The following is a 24,681-nucleotide window of genomic DNA, read 5'->3' as shown; positions in this document are numbered from 1 at the left end:
AGCCCAGTTTCACCTGATGATCTTGATCTGATGTTTGCGTAACTAAAATCAATGCTAAGTGCTTCTGTAATTCAGTAAATACTAAATCCTGTGTTTATTATTTCTAGTTTTAGCTTCTTAGAGACCTGGATCTTTGCTGTCCTCTGCAAGAGAGGCTTCTGTGTTTTCTGAAACAATGGGCTGTTTTCAGAGCTTACATAATAAACATAGCTTGACTGAATTCTGCATCATTTGGGAATATACAACGTACAAGTAATTCTCTCCCTGTCTCTCTCTCTCCCCTATTCCCTCTTGGAAAGAATCTGGTTAGTGGTCAGATGTAATTTTTCAAGTGTGAATGTTGATTTAATTTGCATGCACTGCTCCTAAATGCTTTGTGATATTTGGAAGAATCCAGCTAGATTATGTATGTTTTCTGTATTCAGTCTCTTCAAAACCTTGAATTGAAATTAAAGGGGCATTCATATCTTGTTATTTGGGTTGAGCATGAAGAATCTTTGCTTGCAGAAACGCAGAGTATTTTTGTAGAAATGACACTAAGTAATGTCAAAACTGGTATTGGATAACGTAAGCAACAGTCTGCAAGTAAAAGTTTAATGAGTTATTCAATTTTTAAAGGGTAGCAGTGTTCTAAAGAGAAGATGTATTTCTTAATAGTTTTGTTCACTGTTTCTTGGATTACTTTTCCTGGGCAGGATGTAGAACAGCAAAGGCATTTTTTTAGGGGCTTTTAATTGATGTCATAATTTATTGAGCTGAAGAAAAGCTTTTCTGTGATAATTTTAACACTGTATATACACAGGTTGTTTCACCATCTTTGCTTATTTTTAGAAAATCCAAGTGTATAGTAAGAGAATTGAAAAATAAGGCAAGGATTCTTAATTAAAAGTGACTATATTATTTGTGATTTTGTAAGTGTAAAATAAATAGCAAATGTTTTAAGGCTGTGAATTGTGATTTGCTGTCTTTGAAGAGATTACAGTTCAGCCACTTTAACTGGGACGTTTCTGTCTCTGTCTCATTTCTGTCCATTAACTGCTCTATCTTGGGCTGAAAATGTGCACATGCTTACTTTAGTCAAGGTGGTCCAGATCACGGTGCTGCACGGTACCGGCGAGTGCTCTTAAAACTCTAGGCCGAGCTTTTGTTTTGAGCCTGGTAGGATTAGGAAGTTCCCGCTGTGTCTGACGACAGAAAGCAAGCTTCGGTAATTTTCCCCTTTATCCTGTGTCATCATAGGAGAAAAGAATACAAAAAGTGTGGAATTAACAAGAAGTAATTTGATTCTCTAAAAAGTAGGGATTGCATGATTGGAAAGTCTAGATAAAATAATAATCCTCCATGTAAATATTTGGACTAAGGGAAAAGTTAAGCTTTTTATAATTGCCATTAGATGAATAATAAGGTAAGTGGATGTTGGGTTGTTTTGATGAGATCATCATAGATTTCATGCAAATATTAATCAGCATGTAACTTATGTAATTTGAACAACATGTTGTGGAGAGAAATGACATTCAGCAATTTATTTAGGAGAGTGGAGCTACCAGTAGCTGTTTCAATGTACTGCCCAGTGCTGTAATATATCACTGTCAGTTGTAATATATTTTAGGGTGGATTTTTACCTATTTACCTATTTTTACCATTCCATGTATATCGTTTCTTAACAGCTTAAAGTGATGCTTCAGGAACAGCTGCCTGATGCCTATAGGAACTTGAGTGGAGATGTAGAATAAACCACATGGCAGGGAATGACCACGTAGGACCCTGTATGCATCCCAGGGATTGGGAAGACTTTCATCTTCTTATTTCCATTCCAATAAAACCCACTGCTTCCTTGTCTTCCTTGCACTGTTGTAGGTGTTCACAGTTCTAGTAGCAGATGGTAGGCTTCCCTGCAGTGATTGTACATCAGCTAACAGCAAGTTGAGCTGTGCCAGTGTTCACTGGCAGGAAGCTCCATGCCATGCATTTGAAGCCTGCTGGATGTGTGATGGGGCTCGTGTTTCTCACGACACTTCCTCAGGGCTTAAGATAGATATGCGAAGGGTTTACATGTATTCAGGGGTTTACGTTTATTCAGATTGCCAAGTCAATAGTGTCAAGTGAATTTAATTGTTTCTATTTTTATATTTAGTAGTTGGGGAAATGCCAGCCTACGTTATCAGGAATATGATGGCATACACTGTAGCTTTTTATGGGTTGTGTGAGTTATTTCTGTTTCTTTGGAGAAAATGATGTTTTGGAATAATGAAGCTATTAGGTATTTACTACCTCGATCTTCTTAAAGATTGCATCTCACTCTAGAATATGCACTTAGTACAGTCCACTAATTGTACACAATCAAAAATAATCTCCAAATACCTGGTTAGTTAAATGTAACGGGATCCTTGGGTAATTGCCACATTTACAAGGAATAGAAACTTACTGAAATTTAACTTGTAATCAAACCTCGAACTTGAAGGCCTCTGACATCTATAAAGTGAAAGCACTCCTGATTGGCTTCCTCGCTAGTAAAGCCTGTTTATGCAATAGGAGTTCTAGAGCATGCCTCTGAAGTCCAGGAAATTAAATGTGAAAAATGATTTATTGAAGACATAAAGTTGGTAATGGTTTCTCTGAACCAATATGAAAAACAAATTATGGATTTTTGACTAGAAGGTATTGATGGGACTGTAGATGGCTTATATTTATTCACATATAGGGTTCTGCAGTGTGAACTCAGAATACTGGGAGAAAAACATTTTTCTTATTCGGTTCTTTGTACTGAATTTCTTTGGTTGAACAAAGGCTTACAACTATGTTTAGTCCCATAAAAGGACAGAGAACCGTTGAAACTCAGCTTTGTAGGCAGACAGTGAAGGCAGGTATGAATGGTGTGTTTTAAAATATGGTTGCTATCACCATTAAAAGAGAGTTAAAAGATTTAGAGAGTGATTCTAGAGAAAAAAAAACATTTCCATATGGTATAGTAGCAACTATGCAGTGTAAAATATATTGTGTATCAAGTTGAAGTTTTTGTCTAATTTTTGCTTCATACCACAGCTTATTTCAGTCTGGACTGATCCCTTATATCTGTGGTAACTCTGAACATTGGTAACTATATATATTTTTTTTGTAGCATTATTAAATGTATTTGTTATGGTCTGAGATCTCCAGGTAAAAGATATATTCATCTTACACAGTCATCTTCCAATTTGTGCTAAAAAAGAAGGTTGTTTAAGAAACGCTTTATTACCATGAATATCTTGACATATATTACTTATTAAGTTTATTGAAATTTAAATTTATAATCTCAAATCCTATTAAAATAACTTTAAACAAAAAATTAGTTTATTTTTAAGTTAACCTGGTTTCTGCAGATCTATTTTGTGGTTAACTGCAGTCTTGAATGGAAACCTTTTTCCTGTGTGAAGCCATTCTCCTCTTTTTTTTTTTTTTTAAATATTTTAAAATGAGCATATAAATATATATTCTGTAATGTGTTTTGAGAGGCACTTACAAGATGTCTGTGCCCTGCCTTGGACATCTGTTTGCACAAAGATGATGGGATGCTAGTTATCAAAAAAATAAATCTCCTAATCTATCAAATTCAGTTGAAGTTGGGCAGCAGGTTTAAGATGTAATAGACAGAACACATGTATCTATACAGATGATGAAGATGTAACCCTGTTTTAAGGAGGAAACAATGTCCAAATAACATTTAATAACTTCAACTATCTTTACTATACTTCTTTTTATTAATAGTTAAATCAATAAAACAATGCAAATGTAAGATACATGCAGAGTCATTGATAAAGCGACTGCTGAGCTCAAAAATAACCATTATTTAATAACCAGTCAGGCTCTGCACAAGTCTTTGCCTGTTTTTGTCTATCTTGGCCGAAACATCTGTTGAAGTCAAAGATGCAATCAATTCGGCCAGCACTTTGAAAAAGCAAAGCCAGAAACATTCAGTATATCATTCATGTTGTGTGCTAGAGCTTTCACCTGTGGGATGTTGTGTATGTTCATGACAACGTGATTTTGTTTCACCGCTAACCATGAGCAATGTACTTTTAAACCACTCTTGTGCTATAGAGGGATGGTACTCTCTTTTGAAGAGAGGAACAGAAAGATTGAGAACATCTTCATTATTTGAGAGAGGTGGAGAGTAAAGGTGAAGGAGGAGATGCTGTTGATGTGATCCGTTAATGAAAGACTTGAGTTTTAATGTCTGAATGGATTAAGGTATCTAATTCTACAATTTTCTTAGTTCAGCTTTTTTTTTTTCCCCCTTCCTCTCCTCAGCTTCTCTGATCTTTTAGGATTATTTCCTTGATGTCTCAATTTGGAGTTGCTGTGGCATAGTACTGTGTAGGGGGTAGGAAATATTAGTCAATTTGCTCTTAGAACATGCCCAATCTGAAAGCGCTGTGATAACCACCAGCATGCAACTGTACATAAGCAGGGTTTTTTGCAGGATGGCCTTCTGGCACTGGGGACTTGAAGCATAATAGGGCAGGCATCTTCTAAAAGGGTTTTTAATGTAAGAAATGAAGAGATATGAAAGAGTGAGATATGAAATGTCATGCTTGGGAAAAAGTAACAAAAATGAATGTATATAAAATGTTACTGGGAACACTTGCAAGCTTTCACAGTGTCAGTGGCAAGGATAAATACAAGTTAATCTAAATTCAGTACAGGTTAAGCTTTCTTGAGAAATCGCTGCTATTTTTTTTTTTTTTTAAACCATCCTTTTTTATTCTTTTTCCCCTCAAATTAGTTTTTGATTGGTAGGTTTTGCTGACTGCACTGAGCTGGGAATGGGGAAGGAAGCAACCCACTGCTAGTGAAGGGATGGTACAGATGTTGATCAGAGAAAAGGGAAGGGAATTAAGCTCAGTGATACCTTCTCTCTGAAATCCTAGTTTATAAGATGCCATAACTAATGCTGCTGCACACACAGGAAGCCTAGTCCTACGTTAATCATTAATCCTAAAATATGAGAAGTCTAGAAATCTTTCACCTAAGCCTGTAAAAGTGAAGGTGGGTAGAGGTTCAGCCAGTAAATAAGCTAAGCCTGTGGAAGGGGACACTAACCTAGGACGTCTAAATGAACATGTGTTATTTTAGAAGACATTAGATTCTAGAGTAGAGGGTGGAAATCGTTTGATTTGCTACACTTCTGTTAGCCCTGGGTAGAGCTGGGAGGAAGGAGGGACTGGCTGCTGCTTCTGTTCTCAGAGTCTGTTTTATAGACCACAGGAGCTGCTTCCACTGTAGTATTACTTAATGCTCTGCAAATAATACTGCACTGAATCATGAGTATTCTTGATGCCAATTTAAAATTTCTACAGGACAAATTAACTACTCCCTGAACCTGTCTGACAGCTGCAGTAAGAGAGCTGCGCTTTGTATACTGAAATATTCCATAAATTAAAGTTGCTGCTATTTAGCAATAAGAATGTAACATCTTTTGATCTTCATTCTCTTTTAACATTTGTCAGTCTAAAATAATAACATGTCAATTCACAGTTAGGATTTTTTTTTTTAAAAAGTTATTTTTTAGAAGGCAAGGACATGGCTTTTAAATTATATGGCTGTTTTGTGCTTAATTACTAGTTCATGCACAAACAGCCGATGTTTAAAATAAATGTACATGCTGAATCAAAGCTGTGTGCTGGAGTTGTTACCAAGCGTTAGTTTCTGTTAAATGATAAGGTGATTGTTATGAACTTACTTCAAAAATGAATTTTCAAGTTGCTTAGCAAAGTCTTGTACATCTTTTAATTTATCCAGCTGCTTGAATGCTCCTTGCCTCATGTTTTACCTTTAGGAAGGGGAATAGATTTTTTTTTTCACAGAAAAAAATGGTTTTATTTCAGTGCAGAATAACCAAAGCTTGTCTCTCTCTTTTTTTTTTCTTCTCTAAATTTGTTTTGGAACTTGGATCAATCCAGCTTCCATGGATTTTTCACGTTGCCCTATAGAATTAGAAATTAATATTTCACCTCCTGAAGTTTTAATTTTGAAGTAGTATACTAAAATGATCAGTTTATGGCCTAAGTGATCTTGATTAGAGCGTTTGCAGAGAAAGATACATTCCCAGTCTGCTGCTGCAGCAGGTGCTAAGTTGAACTGGTGGCTCAGAGATGGACAAGCTGCAGTTACTCAAGGTAAATGAAATCTGTGCTGCTTATTTGAGATGCAGGGGGTTTACTTGGAGAACGCTCAGCTATCTTCTGCCAGAAAAAAAGAGACCCTGGGCATCTGTAAGTACTCCTGTCTGTTGCAGGTGATACTGAGTGTGATGCTTCATCTGGAATAGTTAGAATTAGAAGGGAATAGAATAGTCCAACTGTCTGACTTCTTCAGTGCTGACCAAAATTAAAACCCATTATTGAGGGCATTGTCTGACTGCCATTTGAACACTGTCAGGCCTGGGGCATCAAACACCTCTCTAGGAAACTTGGTCCAGTGTTTGACCAAGAAATTTTTCCTAACATTCAGTCTGAACCTCCCTGGTGCAGCTTTGTGCAGCTTCTGCACGTCCTATCATCAGTTACTAGCTGTGTAGCTTGTTCTTTTCTTCCACTGCTACCTTTTGAATTGTTGTCTTTTGTCTTTTTAGTTTATTTTTGATCAAACAAGGCGATCTTTGTGTTATGCATGTTCCTGTCTCTCAGTAGGACTAAGGCTGGTAGAAGAGAAGCTTTTCATGACAAGTTGTGACTGCGCTCTCTGCCTCAGTGTGCCAACTCAAAAATAACATCATTGATGTACTTCTGAGGGAGCTCTTAGGTGCAGTATTTTGTGGAGATTTGGGATGTTTAGAATCTGAGAACTGGAGATCCAGCCAAGTAATAAGGGTGGGGGAAATCAGTGAGGTCTGCCTATTTAAAATGCACATGGAGTGGAGCAGTAACACTTAATGAATAGAACAGAATTCAGGTCTAGATATTTAATGAGGTATTTTCCTTCGATTCAGATACAGTATTGTTGTCGTACCTTTCAGTTGTGCCCATTTTCAAACATCCCTTTTGGGAATAGATCTTTTTACTAGTCTTGATTTCTGAAATGCTGGTTAGTAAACAGTAGTGGTGGAACACAGCATGCTTCAATGTCAAGGAAACTGGGCAATATTAGACAAATTGACAGATGAGCAAATTTGCAGTTGATGTTAGAAATGATTTTATGGTGATGCTCTCAAAGCTTTTGGAACCTGTAACATAACGTAAATATATACATCCTTGCCAGTAACTGAGAGCTCTAGGCATGAGTCCAGCATGTACCATTGCCTTTCATTTTAGGTATTTAATCAGCTGGTTTTTAAGATCTGTATTTTAGGTATGCCATGGCTCATAATGACTGGATGGGCAAAATCCTAGCAAGTATTTTAATCCAGTAGATTTTAGCTACTAATATCTATTATATCTTATTGCTAATATATAATATCTATATTGGGAACACTTGTATGTTTGAGCTTCACGTTATCTGAGTATAGTGTGGTTGTAATAAAGCAGATTTAAGAGAAACCACTCACCTTGTGGCCTACCCCACCCAAAAAAAAAGAAAAAAAAATCCATAATATACTTAAGAAGCATTGCTGGAGTTAAAGAAAGAAAAACCCATACAACAACAACAATCTCTCCTTGCTTGTCATTTTCAAACAATAATGTTGAAAGAATAATAGGAAAACAAATATTCTTGACAGTTTGCATTCTTTACCTTTCTCCAATTCTTTATAAGGATGAACTTGACCGTTGCTGTAGTGTAGATGTACAAACTGTAAAAGAGGTGGGTTGAAGAACTGTCTGTATGAACTCAAAATCAACTAATATCTCAGAATGGATCTGATAATTGCAGCATTTGAAATGCAAGAAGGGAAAACAATATTAGAGGTTGCTATAGTGCATGGACGTGAGGAAATTGGATTGTATTAAGGGGAGGTCATATTACTGCTTTCTGTTTGTTTTGTGGTTTGATAAAATTTGTCTGTTGCGGATTTTGGGATTTTTTTTCAGTACTGGATTTTTTTTTTCACATTTGTAACACTTGGGTACCTTTTGCTGTCATATTTTAGTACTAGGAAAAAAAATAAATCAATAATAATAAAACAAAAATGTAACTTGCTGTAAAATATCAGCTTGTTTTGCTCAGTACTTAGCCTTTTTTCCATGCGTGTAAGTTTAATGTTTACCTAGAGACACTATTGCAATGTCAAAGAGTAGGTTTTATTGCAAATTCTAACAATGAATTTGTAGAAAACTAATTTTTTTTTTCCTTTTTCCCCAACTATGAAGTTCCTTTTCAACAGTAACATTTCCCTTGAATCTTTCCTTCAGTGGTTACAAAAGAAGGGAACCTAACAGGGATTTGTGGAGGGCGGGTGTAATACTTGGTGATAACTGCTTGTTATCTTGTTCGTCCTGCCAGGAAATAGGAAGGTAGGGAGGGGATACTCTGAAATAAGCCTTTTGGGTTAGGTGGCGAAGGAAGATTTCCAAGTAGTGTTGAAGCCTTACAGAATGTCCCCTCTCACACAGTACCAAGTGAGCAGTAAAGGTTGCTTCTTACCTCTCTGTTTTGCATGGATGGCGAGGGTTGGCGTGGTATGGCAGGAAGCATTTTATTGACCTCGCTTAGCAGTGGAATGAGGCCTGATAGACTTTGCTCTGTTCTTCTGGAACAGTTTATCTATAACCAAATGCAGAACCATTTTGCTCTAGGTCACATCTTCCCAGATCAAAAATTGGAAACAAGACATTGTTCAGGTCTGTGTTCTTTCACATGATTCTGTTTGTGGTTAAAGAAGTTTTCAGAATAAAGTCATGCAAAGTTACATTCTTACTGCCTCCAAACTAGTGCTTTTCCACACCTGCTACAGTAACACTAACGACTGATTCCATTAGATTTAAGATACCAGCGATCTCTGAAGTTTATGGCACTCAAGGTATTTCTTGTGAGCTATGTGAAATACCAAATGACAAGGTCACATACATGTTTCCTTTAAAACATTTTAAAAAAGTATTGCTACAGGGAGAAAAATGCCATCCTCTTCCTTCTGCTTTCCAGTCTGTTCTGGCCCTGTAGGCATTTAGTACTCAGTCTTCTTTCTTAGGGCATGGTTCAAAGGAAGGAATGTGGGAGAGACTGATTTGCAACCCAGCCCTGGGTTAGCTGTGAGCAACCAGGAGTTCAGTTTCTTTCTGATCTTGTCTCAGTAGAGGTACAGTTAAGCAGACAAACCCTGTATATCACAGTCTCTAAATTATAACAGCCCTGCTTGTCCAGCATGTGTTGTGGTGTGACCTTTGTGTTTGGGCTTCTGCAGGAGAGTGGCCGTGCAGCACTTCATGCTCGAAATATTTCCCATTGGGTTGGACAATGTTATTTATGGTCTTGCAGAGCCTTTAAGAGTACTGACTTCTGCTTTCACCTGGCTCCATAAGGTCGAAGTGAACCTCTGTTTATGGACTTACCAGTGTTATGAGTTTCTTCACAGTGTATTGCCTGAGGAAAAAACTGGGGAGTCGTCTGGTCATGTGCTGGTGAAGAAGACTCTTGTCCTGTTTCACAACATTGTCCCCACCTAGGACTTCTCCTCTGAACTTTTCTCAAGGACACTCATGATTCTGCACCCTCTCTTTCTCTTACTCACTGCCTATATGTGTGTGCCTGTTTTTTTTTTTTTGTTTTGTTTTTTTTTTTTTTAAACAGATTGAAGGGTCTTCATGTGTTAAAATGATCTGCTGAAAGCTGGTCTGTACCCTGTGGTCACTGTTGTGAGAGAGGTCAAAGAGAAAGGGAAGGATCAGAACTGTGCCCAGAACTCAATATGTAACACAAGGGGTACCTTATGGCTTGCTTTTCCCTCCCCAGATACTTCCTTGTGTACATTTTGGGTTTCTAGTTCATTCTTTTGTCCTTCTTTACTTTTGTAACATGACACATGAAAACGTGAAAGGTAACACATTGTCCAGAATGAGGAAGGACGCTGAATTTGTTTCTTCCACACTGGCCGTTTGGTTACTCTGCCTCCCCTGGTGTGTTTTAACGCACTCGCTGCCTTGTTTACCCGGGAGCTCTGCAGCATGCCAGGGAGGGGGGCTAGCAGACTAGCGTGCGTGAAACCTTGCGAGTGCTGGCATGAAAACAGGGGCTGGGAACTCTTCCCAGCTTCACCACTAAGTTAACGTGACGCTGTTTGGTTTATAAATGTAGCTGTTTCCTCCTGCAAGGCAAAGGATTTTATTTCCGGCATGGCAGTGAAATGTAATGTGATTGTGGGATAAGCACGCGAACACTTGGGGTAGAGCTCGTGATCTTGTCTGCTGTGAACTCGATGTTTTCAGGGCAATAATTACTCTGGGAGCTGAACTCACGGAAACACTTTTTAAGATGTTTAAATCTACTCAATAATATAGTTCTCTGAAAATCAAATACAAGTGCCTCTTGTCAAGCGTCTCTTTTAACAGGCCGTGAGGTTTATTTATCAGGGGAATTTATTTACTTACTTATAGAGAAAGTGCTTGATATTCATCTGCTAAAACTGAAATATTTGAAGATCTCTTCCATGATTGTAAAGTTTTAACATAAGCATTGTAGTTTTCTCTGTTGCCCTTAAACATATTTTCTGTAAGATTCCCCCATAACCAAGGAACTGGCATGTTTAAAAATAGTAAATGTTTCTTTTGCCCTTGTTAGTCCTCAAAACTGTGTTTCTTGCAGTAGAGTTGACTTGAAAATAAATAACTGTGACTCATTTACTCTTCCATGGTAGTGAAATATTTTAGGTTACTATGTCCATCCCAATCCTTATAGTCCATAATTCAAAGTACTTTAGTTAGTAAACAGTTGGTTGCAAAAATACGCAATGACAGAATAATGAAATACAATTAATAAATGTTAGGTGCTTTTCCCAGAAGCTGGATGGGTCATACATGTATGTGCAAGGGCTTTATGGGTCTTTTCTGTAAAGGAAAACAATCACAAGCTGCTCCAGTTGTATCATTATTTTTGGTCTTGGGAAACGGCTAGCTCATACGTGGTGACATTTTTGCAGTATTCTGAGTATACTCTATTGAGTAAGGCAACGGACGTATTTACAGATGACTACTGAGCTTATCCACAGAACAGACACTGTGGTAGCCTTATTTTGTGAAGTGCTACGAGGCTTTTAGAGAACCATCTCGCATCCAGTCTTCAAGAGCTGGGTCCTGCACCGCTGAAGCAAAGGGAGTACTGGCAGTGTGTAAATGCTCAGTCCTCAGCACAGTGAGGACGCTGTGGTGACTGACAGCTATAGGAGCTGTTGGAGGAATATGACTGGTGATATCTGTGTTGTGGGAGGCCTTGGAAAAACTTTTTTTTTTAATGAAAAAGGCTAGAATTTGATGTTGTTTCCTAGGTACTGGTAGAAGCTGAACCCTACATGCTGCTTGTATCACATAACCCTTTACATGTAGGCAATGTGAATTTACATAAACATGTATAAACTTTTACGTTGTTCATGATATTTAGTCTTTCCCAGCTCTTCTGTAGAATGGTTCTTCTGGTTAGAAATGATTTGTAACGTCCAGAACTAGGACACAAAGATATAGAAAATGGAGTCTAAAAGAGATCATTCCATTAATTGAAATTTGATTTTACTATTTCAGATTTTTCTTCTTGCCTGCCCTCCATGTCGGGCTGCAATGATTCTCTTCAGGTAATGCCTCTTCCTTACTGTATTTCTGTCTACTTGCATAATGTATTTTAGAAATTAATCATGGCATAAGCCATTAAAATATTAAGGTATGTATTCAGTAGGAAAGAGATGTTGGTTGGTTTGAAAAGTGACACCCTGAAAAGGGTCATAGCTTAAACTGTGAGTGCTGAGCCACATACCCTTGGTTCTTTTGTGCCGCTGGTGGTTTCAGTCTGCCCTTTCTTGTCTTACTCTAGGCAATGACTAGAAAAATGATCTGGGGACATGCCTCATAAATTGCTTCAGGAGTGGTACCGTGTGGCTGCAAATTTTTTCTGCTCTTCCTTCTTTGGGCTGAGAGTAGGCCAAATACAGAGATACTGTGTTAGTATTTCTTCATCTCAGAGGGCATGCAAAATACGTCTGGTGTCCAGGAAATCCTGGATTTGCTATTCATTTGCAAGGCCACAATACCTGTTGCTTTCCAGAGTTAACCTCTTTGTTTTCTTACACCCTGACATATAAATGATGTTTGAAAAACTGTTTTGGGTTTGCACTACATTTTTTTTCCCCTTTAAATTACAAACAACTTTGTAATTCTTTAGAGAGTTTATGGCAGGCAGTGGCTGTGGAGAGTTTATTCTTTAGTTAGTTTACTTTAAATAGGTGACAAAACCAGTATGTATGCAATTTTTGTGTTCTTTTTGATGCAACTGTGGTTCAGGGAGAGGTGACTGAAAGCTATACAAAATATTGTAGTATAATACTACTTTCCTGCCCTATTCTTTGCTTAGACTGCCTTTAGCAGCCAGGCCTTCTAGGAAGGTAAAGGTCATTACAGAAAGCAATTTTATTTAGTTAAGTATTTAAATGTGTGTTTAAAGAGAAGTTTTGTCCTTATTGCATTTAACGGTGGTTTTATTCAAATTTAGTGCAATTTTCTCAAATCTCTGGCTGCTTCTTATTGGAGAGATCCTACACAAAATATGTGAAAATATTTCATTTCCCGTGAAAATAATATCACGTCTTTTTTTTAAGGTTGCAGATGCATATGCTGAATGGGGCCCTCTTGGCATTACTGTTTCCTGTTGTTAATACACGCCTGGTGAGTGTATTGTACCTTTCTCCTCCTTTCTAATTTATTTTTAATTATTTTATTTGTAAAGTTATTTGATCTTTGATTCATTTCACCTTTCATAGTTCATTTTACCAGGCTGTAGATTCCTAGTACAGGTTGCTATGGTGATAGGAAAATATAAATTCTGGATTTTTTTTTTGTGATCGTGTTTATAAATCAATGTGGAAAGTCAACACTGCTATATTCTAGGTGTAGCAAAATTATTTTGTCAACTCCATTCTTGCCTTTAAACAGAGGGAGAACTTAAAGGCTTTGATATAGCCTTCATAGGATAGCATGTGGCATGTGCACAAGGCCATGGGACCTGATGAGGTGCATCAAAGGGTCCTGAGGGAACTGGCGGAAGAAGTTCCTAAGCTGCTATCCATCTTACTTGATGTCAAGGTAATCTGGTGAGGCTCCCAGTAACTGGAAAAGGGGAAACATAACCCCCATTTTAAAAAATGGAAAAGGGAAGACCTGGGGAACTAGGGGAACTACAGGCCATCGGTCTCACCTCTGTGCCCAGCAAGATCATGGAATAGATCCTCGTAGAAGCTCTTGTAAGGCACATGGAAAACAGAGAGGTGATTGGTGACAGCCAGCAGGGCTTCGCTAAGGGCAAGTTGTGCCTGGCCAATTTTCTGGCCTCATATGATGGGGTTACAGTGCTGGTGGAAGAGCAACTGATGCCATCAACCTGGACTCCTGCAAAGCATTTGACACTGTCCCACGTGACATCCTTGTCTCTGCATTGGAGAGATGTGGATTTGATGGATGGAGTGCTCGGTGGGTAAGGACTTGGCTGGATGGCTGCACTAAGAGCTGAGGTTAACAGCTCAATACCCAGGTGGAGACCAGTGATGAGTGGTGTTCCTCAGCGGTCAGTATTGGGACCAGCACTGTTTAACATCTTTGTTGGTGACATGAACGGTGGGATCTAGTGCACCCGCAGGAAGTTTGCCAATGACATCAAGCTGTGTGGTGCGGTTGACACGCTGGGGGGAAAGGATGCCACCCAGAGGCACCCGGGCAGGCCTGAGAGGTGGGCTTGTGTGAACCTTGTGAAGTTCGGCAAGGCCAGGTTCAAGGTCCTGCACCTGGGCCGGGGCAATCCCAAGCACAAATCCAGGCTGGGTGATGAGCTGATGGAGAAGTACTGCAGAGTTCTGCAGAGAAGTACTTGGTGGCTGAAAAACTGAATATGACCTAGCAATGTGTGCTTGCAGACCAGAAAGCTGTTCATACCCTGAGCTGCATCAGAAGCGTAGCTAGCAGGTAAAGCTAATTCTCCTCTTCTACTCCACTCTTCTGAGACCCCACCTGGAGTACTGCATTCAGCTCTTGGGGCCCCCAGCATAAAAAAGACATGGACCTGTTGGAGTGAGTCCAGAGGAGGCCATGGAAAATTCCAAATATTGTTGTTGTCTGTCACCACCTCTCCTCCAAAATTAAACACAGCAGGTTTTTTTTTTTTTTTCCATCCAAGTTTTCACGTCTGCCAGTATCCCTAGTAAGACTCTTAAACCTACCAAGACTTAACGGTAAGAGAAGTTATTTCATATGGCTCAGACTTAGGGTATTTCTAAGTTTTTTTTAAGAGCTGTTATGCTTGCACATGTGTGTATACATACACATACATGCAATGTGTGCATTTTTGTCAGCTAAAATGCCTGTGACTTAAATGTACAGGAACTGTCTTAAAACATTATTTACACATTTGTAGTGTCCGGGTAAAATATTCATATTTATATATATGTTTCTGTATAGCACATGAGTTAATGATATTAACAAAATTGTTAGGGACTTCAGGCTACATTAAAAATCTCATTAGTGGTTGTCCATTTGCAAATCTTGACAGGATTAGATAAAGAAATCTGCATCCGTATTGAATTTTACGGATGATAAGCTGTGCTGATTGGCCACCCTTGTAGCTAGGAGACTTGAAACTTTTATTGTGGGCTTGTATATAATTTACTTCTTCTGTTAAGATGAGAAAACTTTGCCCTGAGATACAGTTTAGTAACTAGAGAGAGGATAATTCATCTGTAGGTTTTGACGTATTAGAAATGATCTTCCACACAGCATAAGACACACACACAGAAAGCTGGATCATGTTCTTCAGATTTCTGTTAATTCAGTAGTACAATAACCCTAGAGTTTATTCAAGTTCTGTGCCATCCTTCCTAATCTGGTAACTACATATTATTTTCCAGCTCTCTTTCTCTCTTCCCCAACATGTATATCTGCCTTGTGTACCTTCTCAATGTGGTAGTAAAACTAATAACTGCTGAAGGGGCATAAAATGAGTAAAATACTTTTTTTTTCTCCCTTATAACTGGGAGAACAGTTCTTATTTTGTATTTCAAACTACTTAGTTTGTAATTAAAACTTTAGCATTACAAAATTATTTTTCTTGATAACCTTCTTAGGATTAAATGTTGAAATATTTAATCATTTGCTTATATTTTATCTGTTATTATAATCGATCCCGTGTATATTAGGGAGATTAAACAGGAAAAATATGGACCACTTAAAAAATTGTCTTCTTAATTAGGGATAAAGGAGCCAAAGGATAATGTCCAAGAGCAAGTATTCTTGGAATAAATACAGCTTAGGATATTTTTGGCTTAACAGCTGCTTGCTAGGCTGGTCTCTTTTCAGTGTTTCTTCTGGCACAAGGTAATTCGGGTGATGTTTTATGGTGTGGCTACTTTGGTCCAAATTCTCTCATGGTAGACACGCTCTGCTCTGTGACTGGCAATTGTTATTTACCTTGAGATTGTCCTGAAAGCAAGAAATCTCTCTTACAACTTTGGGAGTTAAAATAAATAAATAAAATTGCAGTAATTCTGTCTATGCTCCATGTTCTGGTTTGAAGTATCTAAATGAAAAAACTTTTGACTTGGTCAAGAGTGGTCATCTCCTTATGCCTCATCTTTTTTATTTCACTTTTACAATACTTTAAGACATGTAATTTAATGTGTACATTTCATACAAGAGCTTTGTATTCTTAGTTGTAAATAGTTGTAATATACAGTGTCTGGCACAAATTAAGAGTGTGAAAATTTGGGCACCTGACCCCAACTGTTCCTCTAGAAGTGGGGGAGGAGATGCTGACTAGGGGCCAGTGGGCAGGGGAATTCTGCTGTCAGTAGGAACTGAAAAGCGGGAGGCTGTTGCCTCTTATCGCTCTGTGAGCTTATATACCAAACTTTTGTATTGCCCTAAGTACCAAAATGCCTTCCTGTTACCTTTCATCATGTGAAATGTGTTTTATCCTTAAGTTATTTGATATACTGCTAGAAATTGTGTTGTTGTATGTAGTTTTTACTGTCTTCAGCTGATGTTCTCCTGACTTGCTCCCTGCAAGTGGATTGCCTATCAGTTATCCTACAGACAGCAGATGTCTGCTGTTGAGTTGCAGCCTTTTTTAACGAAAGTTAGCCTGCTAACTCAGCAAGTTCAGCAGCAGGCATGCACGCACTAGCAAATTAGTTATTCCTATGGAGATTAAAGGAGTGAGGTGCAGGAAAAATATTAGACGTAGTTTTCTCTGTATGTATCAGTAAGGTGCAAGGGACAAGAAGCAGAAGATAAAGAATGGAAGACAATCGTTACCTCACCAGGTGATGGCGGTTCAGGAACAAGTGGGTATCAGGATTTATACATACCAGAAGCATGAAGTTATAGGTGACCATAAGATGAATAGTCTGCCATGTGTTTAAGATGCTCAGCTAATCGATTTGCTATTTTCAGAACTGGCAGGGCACCACTTTGGCAGAGAAGGGGGGTGGAATTATATGTAATTTTAGGAACTTGAACTATAGGCCTATTTATGCTACAAAACATCACAGTAAGTCAGCTGGAATCCATCAGCCTTTGGTATTCATCTGCTATGCAAGATAATGAACTACTGAACAGATGTTAAAAATTTTATGGTAAGCATACACATTCATATACTGTGAAGTTATGGCAGGGTTTTGATATCTAGTCTTAAATGCCAGCCTTGCATCTGAAAATTCAATTAGATTTTAGCTGCATTTTAAATACTTAAATATCTTTAAGAATGAAGCCTTTATATGTGTGGGTGAAATCTTGAAATAATCATGGAGATAAGCTTTACAATGATGAAAAATTGTAGTAGTCTGGGTTTAAATGCAGTGTATTGTGTTGTTTTAAAGAAAATAATCACAGTCCTCAGCTTAAATTGGATGTGGCCATGAGTGTTCGGGGAAGATCACTGGTAATTTGAACTTTGGTCATAACTAGTTTTCTCTGTTCCTTTGTGTAGTCTCTTTGCTAAGAAAATCTATTGCAGTTATTATTGATTTCCTAGTTTAATATTTTCTTTTTACCCCTAATTTTATTGGTGTTTGGCTCTTCCTATATGAGGTCATCTATATGAAACTCTCTGTTGATATATGCATTTAAATGCATTAATTAAGAATCTTTGGATGAATGCAAATTTCAGATATTTTATAAAACAGTCCTGAAACTTTACAACAAAAGCAAAGGCTCCAAAACTTCAAAAAACTAAAAAGTTACCTGAAAGAGATTTTCACAGAAATCCCTTGTTTCATATGTGGGAACTGAGCATCATGAAGTACAGAGATGCTTTTTGCTGTCACGTACATTTAACAATCATCAGAAATGTGTTGAACATGCATAGTATTCAGGATGAGTGGAGGGATGACTACTCTTGTGTTCATAAGAGTAGAATATTCCCACAGAAGAGATCTTACTTCATGTATTTAGGTTTCTAAAAGGTTCGGTGCTTGCCACGTTGCACGAAGGATGAACTGTACTTGGTTGTGGTTCTAAATGTTAACCTGTTCCAGGTCATTTCCAGAATACTTAGTCCAACATTTTGTGACCACAGGGTCACCTTTAGGGGTTAGCGTCACCATTTCTGCTTTCATTTATGTTACTTAATGTATTATAAGCATTTTTTTTTTTTTGCATTTATGATTCAAGGCTTCATTACCCTGAAAAAGAAACTTTCACAATTTTCTAGCATAACTTGGCTTTTTATTTTGTCTGCAAGGTATCCACTAAAACTGCTAAAGCCTCAGTCATTTCAAAACTATCCCTAAATATCTGTCTGTTGACAGTGGAACTGGAGAATTGAGGTATGCTTAAAACTATAATAGGAAGTTTCTACCTTCAGTAGACGTAACCTTTCAGTGACACTATGCTCATTAAAAATAATTTTTAACCAAATAATTGGCTGCAGTGTGCACCTGGGATAATGTTTCCAAAAAGCGTAGTATGAAAGATCAGGTCAGACTATTTTCTTTTCTGTTTTTTTCCAATAAAATATTTTCCTTCCTTGGCATGACGTTGAGTTACTAAGAATTAACCATTTTAAGCAACAGATGCATCCACTTACATTTATTCAGCAGTAAATATTCCACATATTATTTATGATGTGCAGATGGATTTAAATTTTGTGTATTGGAATAGTCCTTGGATAAAGACAGAAGTTTTTTATTTTATTTTATTTTCCTACAGTCAATATTTGTGAGTTCTTATTACCATTTTAGAAATAAAGGCTATTTAATTTTTCTCTAATAATTTTCTTCCACTCGTATGGTGCAAATCGTTCTTGGTCAGCATTAATAATTCACATGGTAAATAGGGTAATCTTTTAAGACTTTCAAGTAAACAGGGAAGATGCAAAGGTAATCAGGTTGTTAGGTTCCCAAGTAACTCTTGTTGCTGGTTTTAAAGTATGTGATTTTTTCTTTCTTTTTTTCTCTTTTTTTTTTTTTTTCTCCCATTCAAGCTGATGTCCTGAAAATGTTATTATAGATGAAGTAAAAAAGTAGTACGTGTCCCAGAGGTGTTGAACTTGCTGTCTCTGCTCACACAGCTCAGATGGTACAGTTTTAATGTTTCCAGAAGCAGCTCTATACTATTATTAGAACTATTTGGCTTGAGAGGTACGCATTCTAAATCTGTTTTAGGAACAGAATCATGCTGTAAGCAGCACTTACAGTACCCGCTGTGTAGCACCTCTGATCTTTGCCTACTGCATTTCTGTTGCATGTCAAGGTAATAAATAATTCACTGCACTAAACAGTTTGCGTGAAATGCCTTTGTCTGCACAGTAAAATGGAATAGGTTATGGTAGCACATGATACCAAATCTAAGCTGGCTTAATCTAACCTGCACAAGGCAAGGTAACAGAGCAGTAGCACATTGAAGGCTGTTGAGAGATTGTGCCTTGGTTGCCAGGAGGTCCAAAGGCCAATGTTTCTACATCTTTCAGCAGTTACCTATACTATGTGCATCAAAACACATGTGTGGCTCAGTACAGCCTGCAATCACACTTGTGTTTGGTAATGTAAATGTGTCTTCTGCTGGTAGTGGTAAGTAATCCAAATATCATCTCTAGAGTAACTGGAAGAAAGCTGTTCTTGAAACTGGTATTACTACCTGCATCTGGTCCGTCTCTTCTAGAAGCCATTTAACTCCACAAATGCCTGATTGCATCCCACGTGTCATTAATGTGAGCCAGTTTGTGTGATCAAAACGAGTGACCAGAAGGTAGGGGTGCCTTTCTCTTTTACATCAAATACAGTGCTAGTCAAATACGCAAAGCACTGATGAAAGTACCAATGCGCATACAGTTGAGATCAGTGGTGCAGTAAGCAACACGTTCTCCTGATTTTCTCACTAAGCTTCACCCTCTGTAGTGACAGGCTAAGAAAGCAAATTCTCTGACAGCTTGCCAGATTTTGGGTGTGTTGTGAGTTGGAAACATGGGGGCTTGTCCTAGCTGGATTTTCTGGAATTTGTAGACTAGCAAAAATGCAGTCACGTTTCTTGTTTTGTTATGTTTCTGGTTCCCTCCATCCTTGCAGCAAGAAGTTATTTCTAGGCCTGTGTTCTGTTGCATCTTCACTCTACTACAGACCAGCAGCACAACAGATGCTCTTCTGTAGCTCTTAGGACTGTGCATATGCATACAGATGCTATGGTAGCAGGTGTGGATTCTGATTCTTTCCCTTAGTATGTGTCCCCTGCCCTTACAGGATTAATTGAAAATAAGAACTAGATAAAGCTTGAATTAATGCTACTTAAAGGGAACTCTATTATAATTCCCTGTACTGACTGGATGGTGTAGAACAGCCTAGAGGGTAGATACTGACTGAGACACCTACTTGAAACAGGTTTTCTTGGGAATACGTATTTCTATTGATTGCAGACAAGCAGGCGTACGGCAGGAAGTTGGAATGAAACAACCTGCCCCTAAAATACAATGAAAAGAATTATTGCAATAAAATCTGGGGAAGCTGCTTTAGACTTTCACTCAGGTGCTACATAGATGCATTACACTTTTCTACAGCCCCTGTACTCCTTTTATTTCAATATCAACATTTTTTTTTTTCCTCTTTATATTCTTTCCCAGTATTCAAGTACATGGAAATCCTTTTCTGATCTGTGCCAGGTATGCTGGTAGTGCCTGAGCTGTAAAATGGCCTGAGCAGTGTAACAGTGATCTGAGCACTGCTCAGCTTCTTCGCCACTTACCAGCTTGGATGTATGCTGGAGAAAAGAATCCTGGAAAGATTGTGAATGGTCTCGTTTGCAAATGCTACTTGTTTGTTTTTGTTGGTAGTGTGGTTTTTTTGTTTGTTTGTTTTACGGCTTCACGTCTGTCTTCAGACCGTTCTCCTAAACTTCTCTGGCAGCTATTTCTTCACTGCAAAGTAAGTCATTTGTTATCACACTCCTAACTATGCTGAAGTACCCAGCATTTTCTAACCAACAGAAGTAACCAGCATCTGTTACGTAGGCCCAGTAGCTGTTTGCCCCATGGTTTTTGTATTGTTCAGCTTTATATACATTCCTGTTCTCTGTTAGTTAATCTATGCTGTGGTCTGCTTTGTTGGTGAAATGCAAAGCCTATGTTTATTGTTTATTTTTTGGATTACAGATCATGTTTAGGAAACCAGTTACTGATTGTAAGTTAAAAATCTGAATTACTGCAGATGTCTAAGAAGGGGACGGGTACAAACTGACTAGATGTGGTGCAAGATATGCTGTAGGAAAGATGACAACCTGGGAGCTAAATTCCTTTTTGTGCTGTGCTCTGCAGTAGAGGATGTAGAGGATGTTGGAGAGAGAGCTCTTGCACAATATGGTGCTTGAGCTATTGTTGCACATATAAAGCTAAAGTATCAATAATTAACAGAGGGAGGAGTACCACTTTCAGGAAACAGCAAAGTAGCAACCTCTCAGTCCACTGAAAACCAGCTGCTGTGCTGAAGTGGGTTTGAGCTAGTTTAAATGAGTCTTGTGCCACACTTTCTGGAGGGAAGCTCTCATACGAATATCTGACTTTTGGGCTTAACTCTACTGCTGTTTTGAAGAGAGTTTTTAAAGCTTAGTGCAGTCAATGGAATGAGCTCGTTGTTTCCTTAGGGCAGTAGGTGGTTTAAATGAGGATATAAAGTACGTGCCCACATTTTTCTTGCTCGGAAGTACAAGAATAAGGTGTGCTCTAATCCTCCATCAGATGGTTTCTTCTTTCCCCAGTCTCACTGGCAATGTGAGTGGCTGCTAGGACCAGTGGCACTGTACCTCACTTACCCATGCCTGGGATGGAGGCTTGCTGCCTGCTCACTGTGCTTGGTACTTGCCAGAGAGCCTTTTAGCACATGTCCAGGGAATGCGGCATTTCCCTGTCTGCATCATGCCAGGCCAATACCCTTTCTGGAAGAACAAAACACCATTTATTTTCCAACAGAAACTTCTTTATACAATGTAAAAAATGACGAGTCTGAATATTTATTTTCAGAGTGCTTTGTTAGCGTGTTTTGATCTTGTGCACTTGTTAGAGGAATTGTGTGTGTCATTATTGCTTTAGTGTATTTTGAAATGTCTGTGATGTGATCCCAGTGTCAAACCTATGAATGGACAATGAGCAGCGCTGCTTTTCCACAAGTAAGAATCTAAAGGGGAAAAACTTGCTTATCACGCTGAGTAACAGGGTAGCTTGTACTCCTTATTCATACAGACTGCTCGGGAACCTAGGATATCAGCTGGTTGAAGAAGCAGATAATTTCTCCTTTTGTCTTGTACCCTTAGTTATTTTAAAACTCTGAGGAAGGGAAATGCAGGAAGAGTAGCGCTGGCAGCTGGGACAGAGGAGTTCAGTGCAAAAAAAAAAAAAAAAAAAACACAAATATTGACAATTAATATAAATTAATATAAATTGACAATTAATATAAATAGGTCCTCTGGGGGGACAGATATGGATTAAAATATGTCTATATTACCATCGGCACCATTGGTTTGTTACCAGGCAGGTACTTACTACCTTATTACTTCAGAGAGGCTGCAAAGTTTCCCTGGCGGCACCTGACAGGAGAGGTCAAGTGTGCTGGGACCTTTGGAGAGGGTCCACTTCAGAGACTGTTGGAGCCTGAGTTTGTGGCCTTCACAGGTGCCTGCAGACAAAGGTTGGATGGTCCAAGTCAGTATTTCAACATACTTTGTGTTCTGGGAATATGCGTGGCATTGATCTGCAGAAGTGCTCACTTGTTTTCACAACGAGGGTCTTTAAATCCTGGATCACTGGGTGACCCACCCATTGATCTGCCCTCCTACCCTGTCTTTGCTTGCAATGTCTTTGTTCAAATGCAAAGTACCGATCTGTTATCTGTGCGTGTTTTGTGGAAAAATAATTTATAGATGAGACTTTAGAGGTAGGCGAGTCAGTGGCTGTGTATAACTTCATAGTTCATCTTTTGTGTTTGCTCTTTTTCTGTTTGTTGTAGCCTGCCTGTACAGTTCAAGTGCTTGGCTGTACCGAAATGCGGCGTTTCGGTTCGATATGAGGAAATGCACTTGCCGAATTAGCCGGGTTTCAGAACAACCAATCTTTCATAGTGGAAAAAATGATGTTTTGTTCACGCAAACAAAAATAGTGTCAATGCTACTGCAGCAAAACAACCATTACTCTGTTCTCAGAAGTGTCCTGAGCGTCGTGTTTGTGTAACTGACCCTCACAGCTCAGCGAGCGCAGAAGCCCTTCTGAAAGCACAGATACTGAATAGAGACTGCTCCTTGGCAGGAGTGAGTGCCTCGTGCTGTGCTGTTTATATCAGGAGCTATTGTTCCTGAAGTGTGTGCGCCCCACCTGGAAGGGGGGTACAGATTTTTTCCTCCAGTTAGGCAAACTTCGTTAACTTCTTCCTGAATATTTTTGAGCCCCTTGCTTTGCACTTGGTGTCTTTCAACAGGCGAGAGAAGAACAGGTTCAGATACAGGAAACCTCACAACTCCTGTGAAATTCTTGCTTTTGCATACCATCATCTCACATGGTTTTATATTTTGATACTTGGGAGAAAATAACCCAACAGATTGTACTGAAGATTTTTTTTAGTTTAGTCTCCCAGCAGTTGGCTGAACATCTTGGAGTCTGCAAACAGGACAGTGATAGTGTTCAGCTTGGGGATGGCAAGACTAACAGAACCCAGCTGTTGGTTATAATATCTTTTATGTTCAAAATAAAATCTAAGAACTTTTGTAGAATTTCAGAGCTCACTATATTGTTAACCTACTATTTATTGACTGACTCTTGAGGAAAAACACAAACTGTTTCAGCCTATGTTCTGTTCATGTAGAAGTTCTTGTAATGTTTCTGTTTCAATGTTATGACTTCAGTGTCTTGGAACAATAATAGAAAGGGGAGGCTCTTGATTTTTTAAAATTGATTATCATGATTTATTTTTTAATGTGGACACATGCCATAGGAGTAGTATTTGCATCTTGTTTCACTTCAGCCTGCAGAATGATACTGTATTTGAACCAAAGCTAATGGCTTTCTGGTACTCCTGTGAGACTTCAGACTCAGGCTGTAATGTTGTCCAGATTTCCATGGGAAATACAGTAGAGAGGTATGTCTTTTCAGCTTTGTAAGGGAGCTGCACCGGGAAGTTGAATTCTGAATTTTGAGTTGGATCTTTCCTGCTGTTTGTCAGTGTTAAATGTGTTGCTCCAGTTCAACAAATCAGTATATACACAAAAATGTTTACAGATGGGATTGGCTTTCAAATACATTGCATCACTTTTTCTAACTGTTCAAGAGCTAGAATTAGTTGGACTGGGATTAAGGGGTTCAGATTAAACTCGGAGCTGTGCTTCAAGTTATTTTCAGCACAATATTACTTCAGCATACTCTGACCTCCTGTAAAAGGAAACATGAATTCAACTAAACCCTCAGATGACTAATTTTAATTTCCCCAAAGTTGTCAGCAGGTGAGGAATACTGGATTTACCGCTAACTGGTAACTTGTTTATGTGCATACTGCTGCAGCTTGAAGACCGACTGATATAATCTGTTGCATATTATTGGTTTTAACAGAGGCTTGGCTGTTTCACAAATGCATGCAGATTGCTATGAAGCAGTTCTTTTGATTTTTGTACAGGTGCCCTCAGCAATTACTTTTATGTATGGCTGTAAGAAAAAGACCTCCTTGTAGACTTCTGCAACTTACAAGCTTGCAGTTAATGTTTCTTTATAATTAGGCTACTGTCATATGGTATGTGTATAGTCTTTGTTTTAATTACCTCGGGGTTTTGCACCATTACTGGAAACTTAGAGTAATGAGGAAAAGAGCAATCTTGTGCTATGCCTCCTTTGTTGTGCTGCTGGCTAATTTTGAGAATTCTCTACTTGAAGTGCTGCATTGTGTTTGTGGCAAGGGGGACGGACTGGGTGCAGTTAGCTGTGCTTTCCAAGCACTAGCCATTAATGGCTGTCATTGCTTTGCTCTTATATGTAGGGGATGTAACTGAACTGAACGCGTTATCATGGGGGCATAAGGAAAATGGTTCTGGTTGTTAATGATGAAAAACATTTACAAGTATTTTCCTTATT

The 24,681-nt window shown here is 38.5% G+C and overlaps 1 protein-coding gene across 3 annotated transcripts in view; it reads left to right on the top strand.

The window, feature by feature from the left end:
- TMEM164 (transmembrane protein 164) overlaps positions 1-24,681 on the top strand; it is a 46,535-nt gene that overhangs the window by 5,531 nt on the left and 16,323 nt on the right. For all 3 annotated transcript variants that reach the window (XM_084535098.1, XM_084535099.1, XM_084535100.1), the window contains exons 3-4: positions 11,640-11,689; positions 12,707-12,773. In XM_084535098.1, coding sequence (XP_084391224.1) covers positions 11,640-11,689; positions 12,707-12,773 — 117 coding nt within the window. The remainder of the gene's footprint in view (positions 1-11,639; positions 11,690-12,706; positions 12,774-24,681) is intronic.

Source organism: Aythya ferina, assembly GCF_964211825.1.
Source record: "Aythya ferina genome assembly, chromosome: 13".
Lineage (NCBI taxonomy): Eukaryota > Metazoa > Chordata > Aves > Anseriformes > Anatidae > Aythya > Aythya ferina.
Note: the sequence above shows the minus strand (reverse complement) of the source record. Positions and strands in the feature narration are given on the sequence as shown.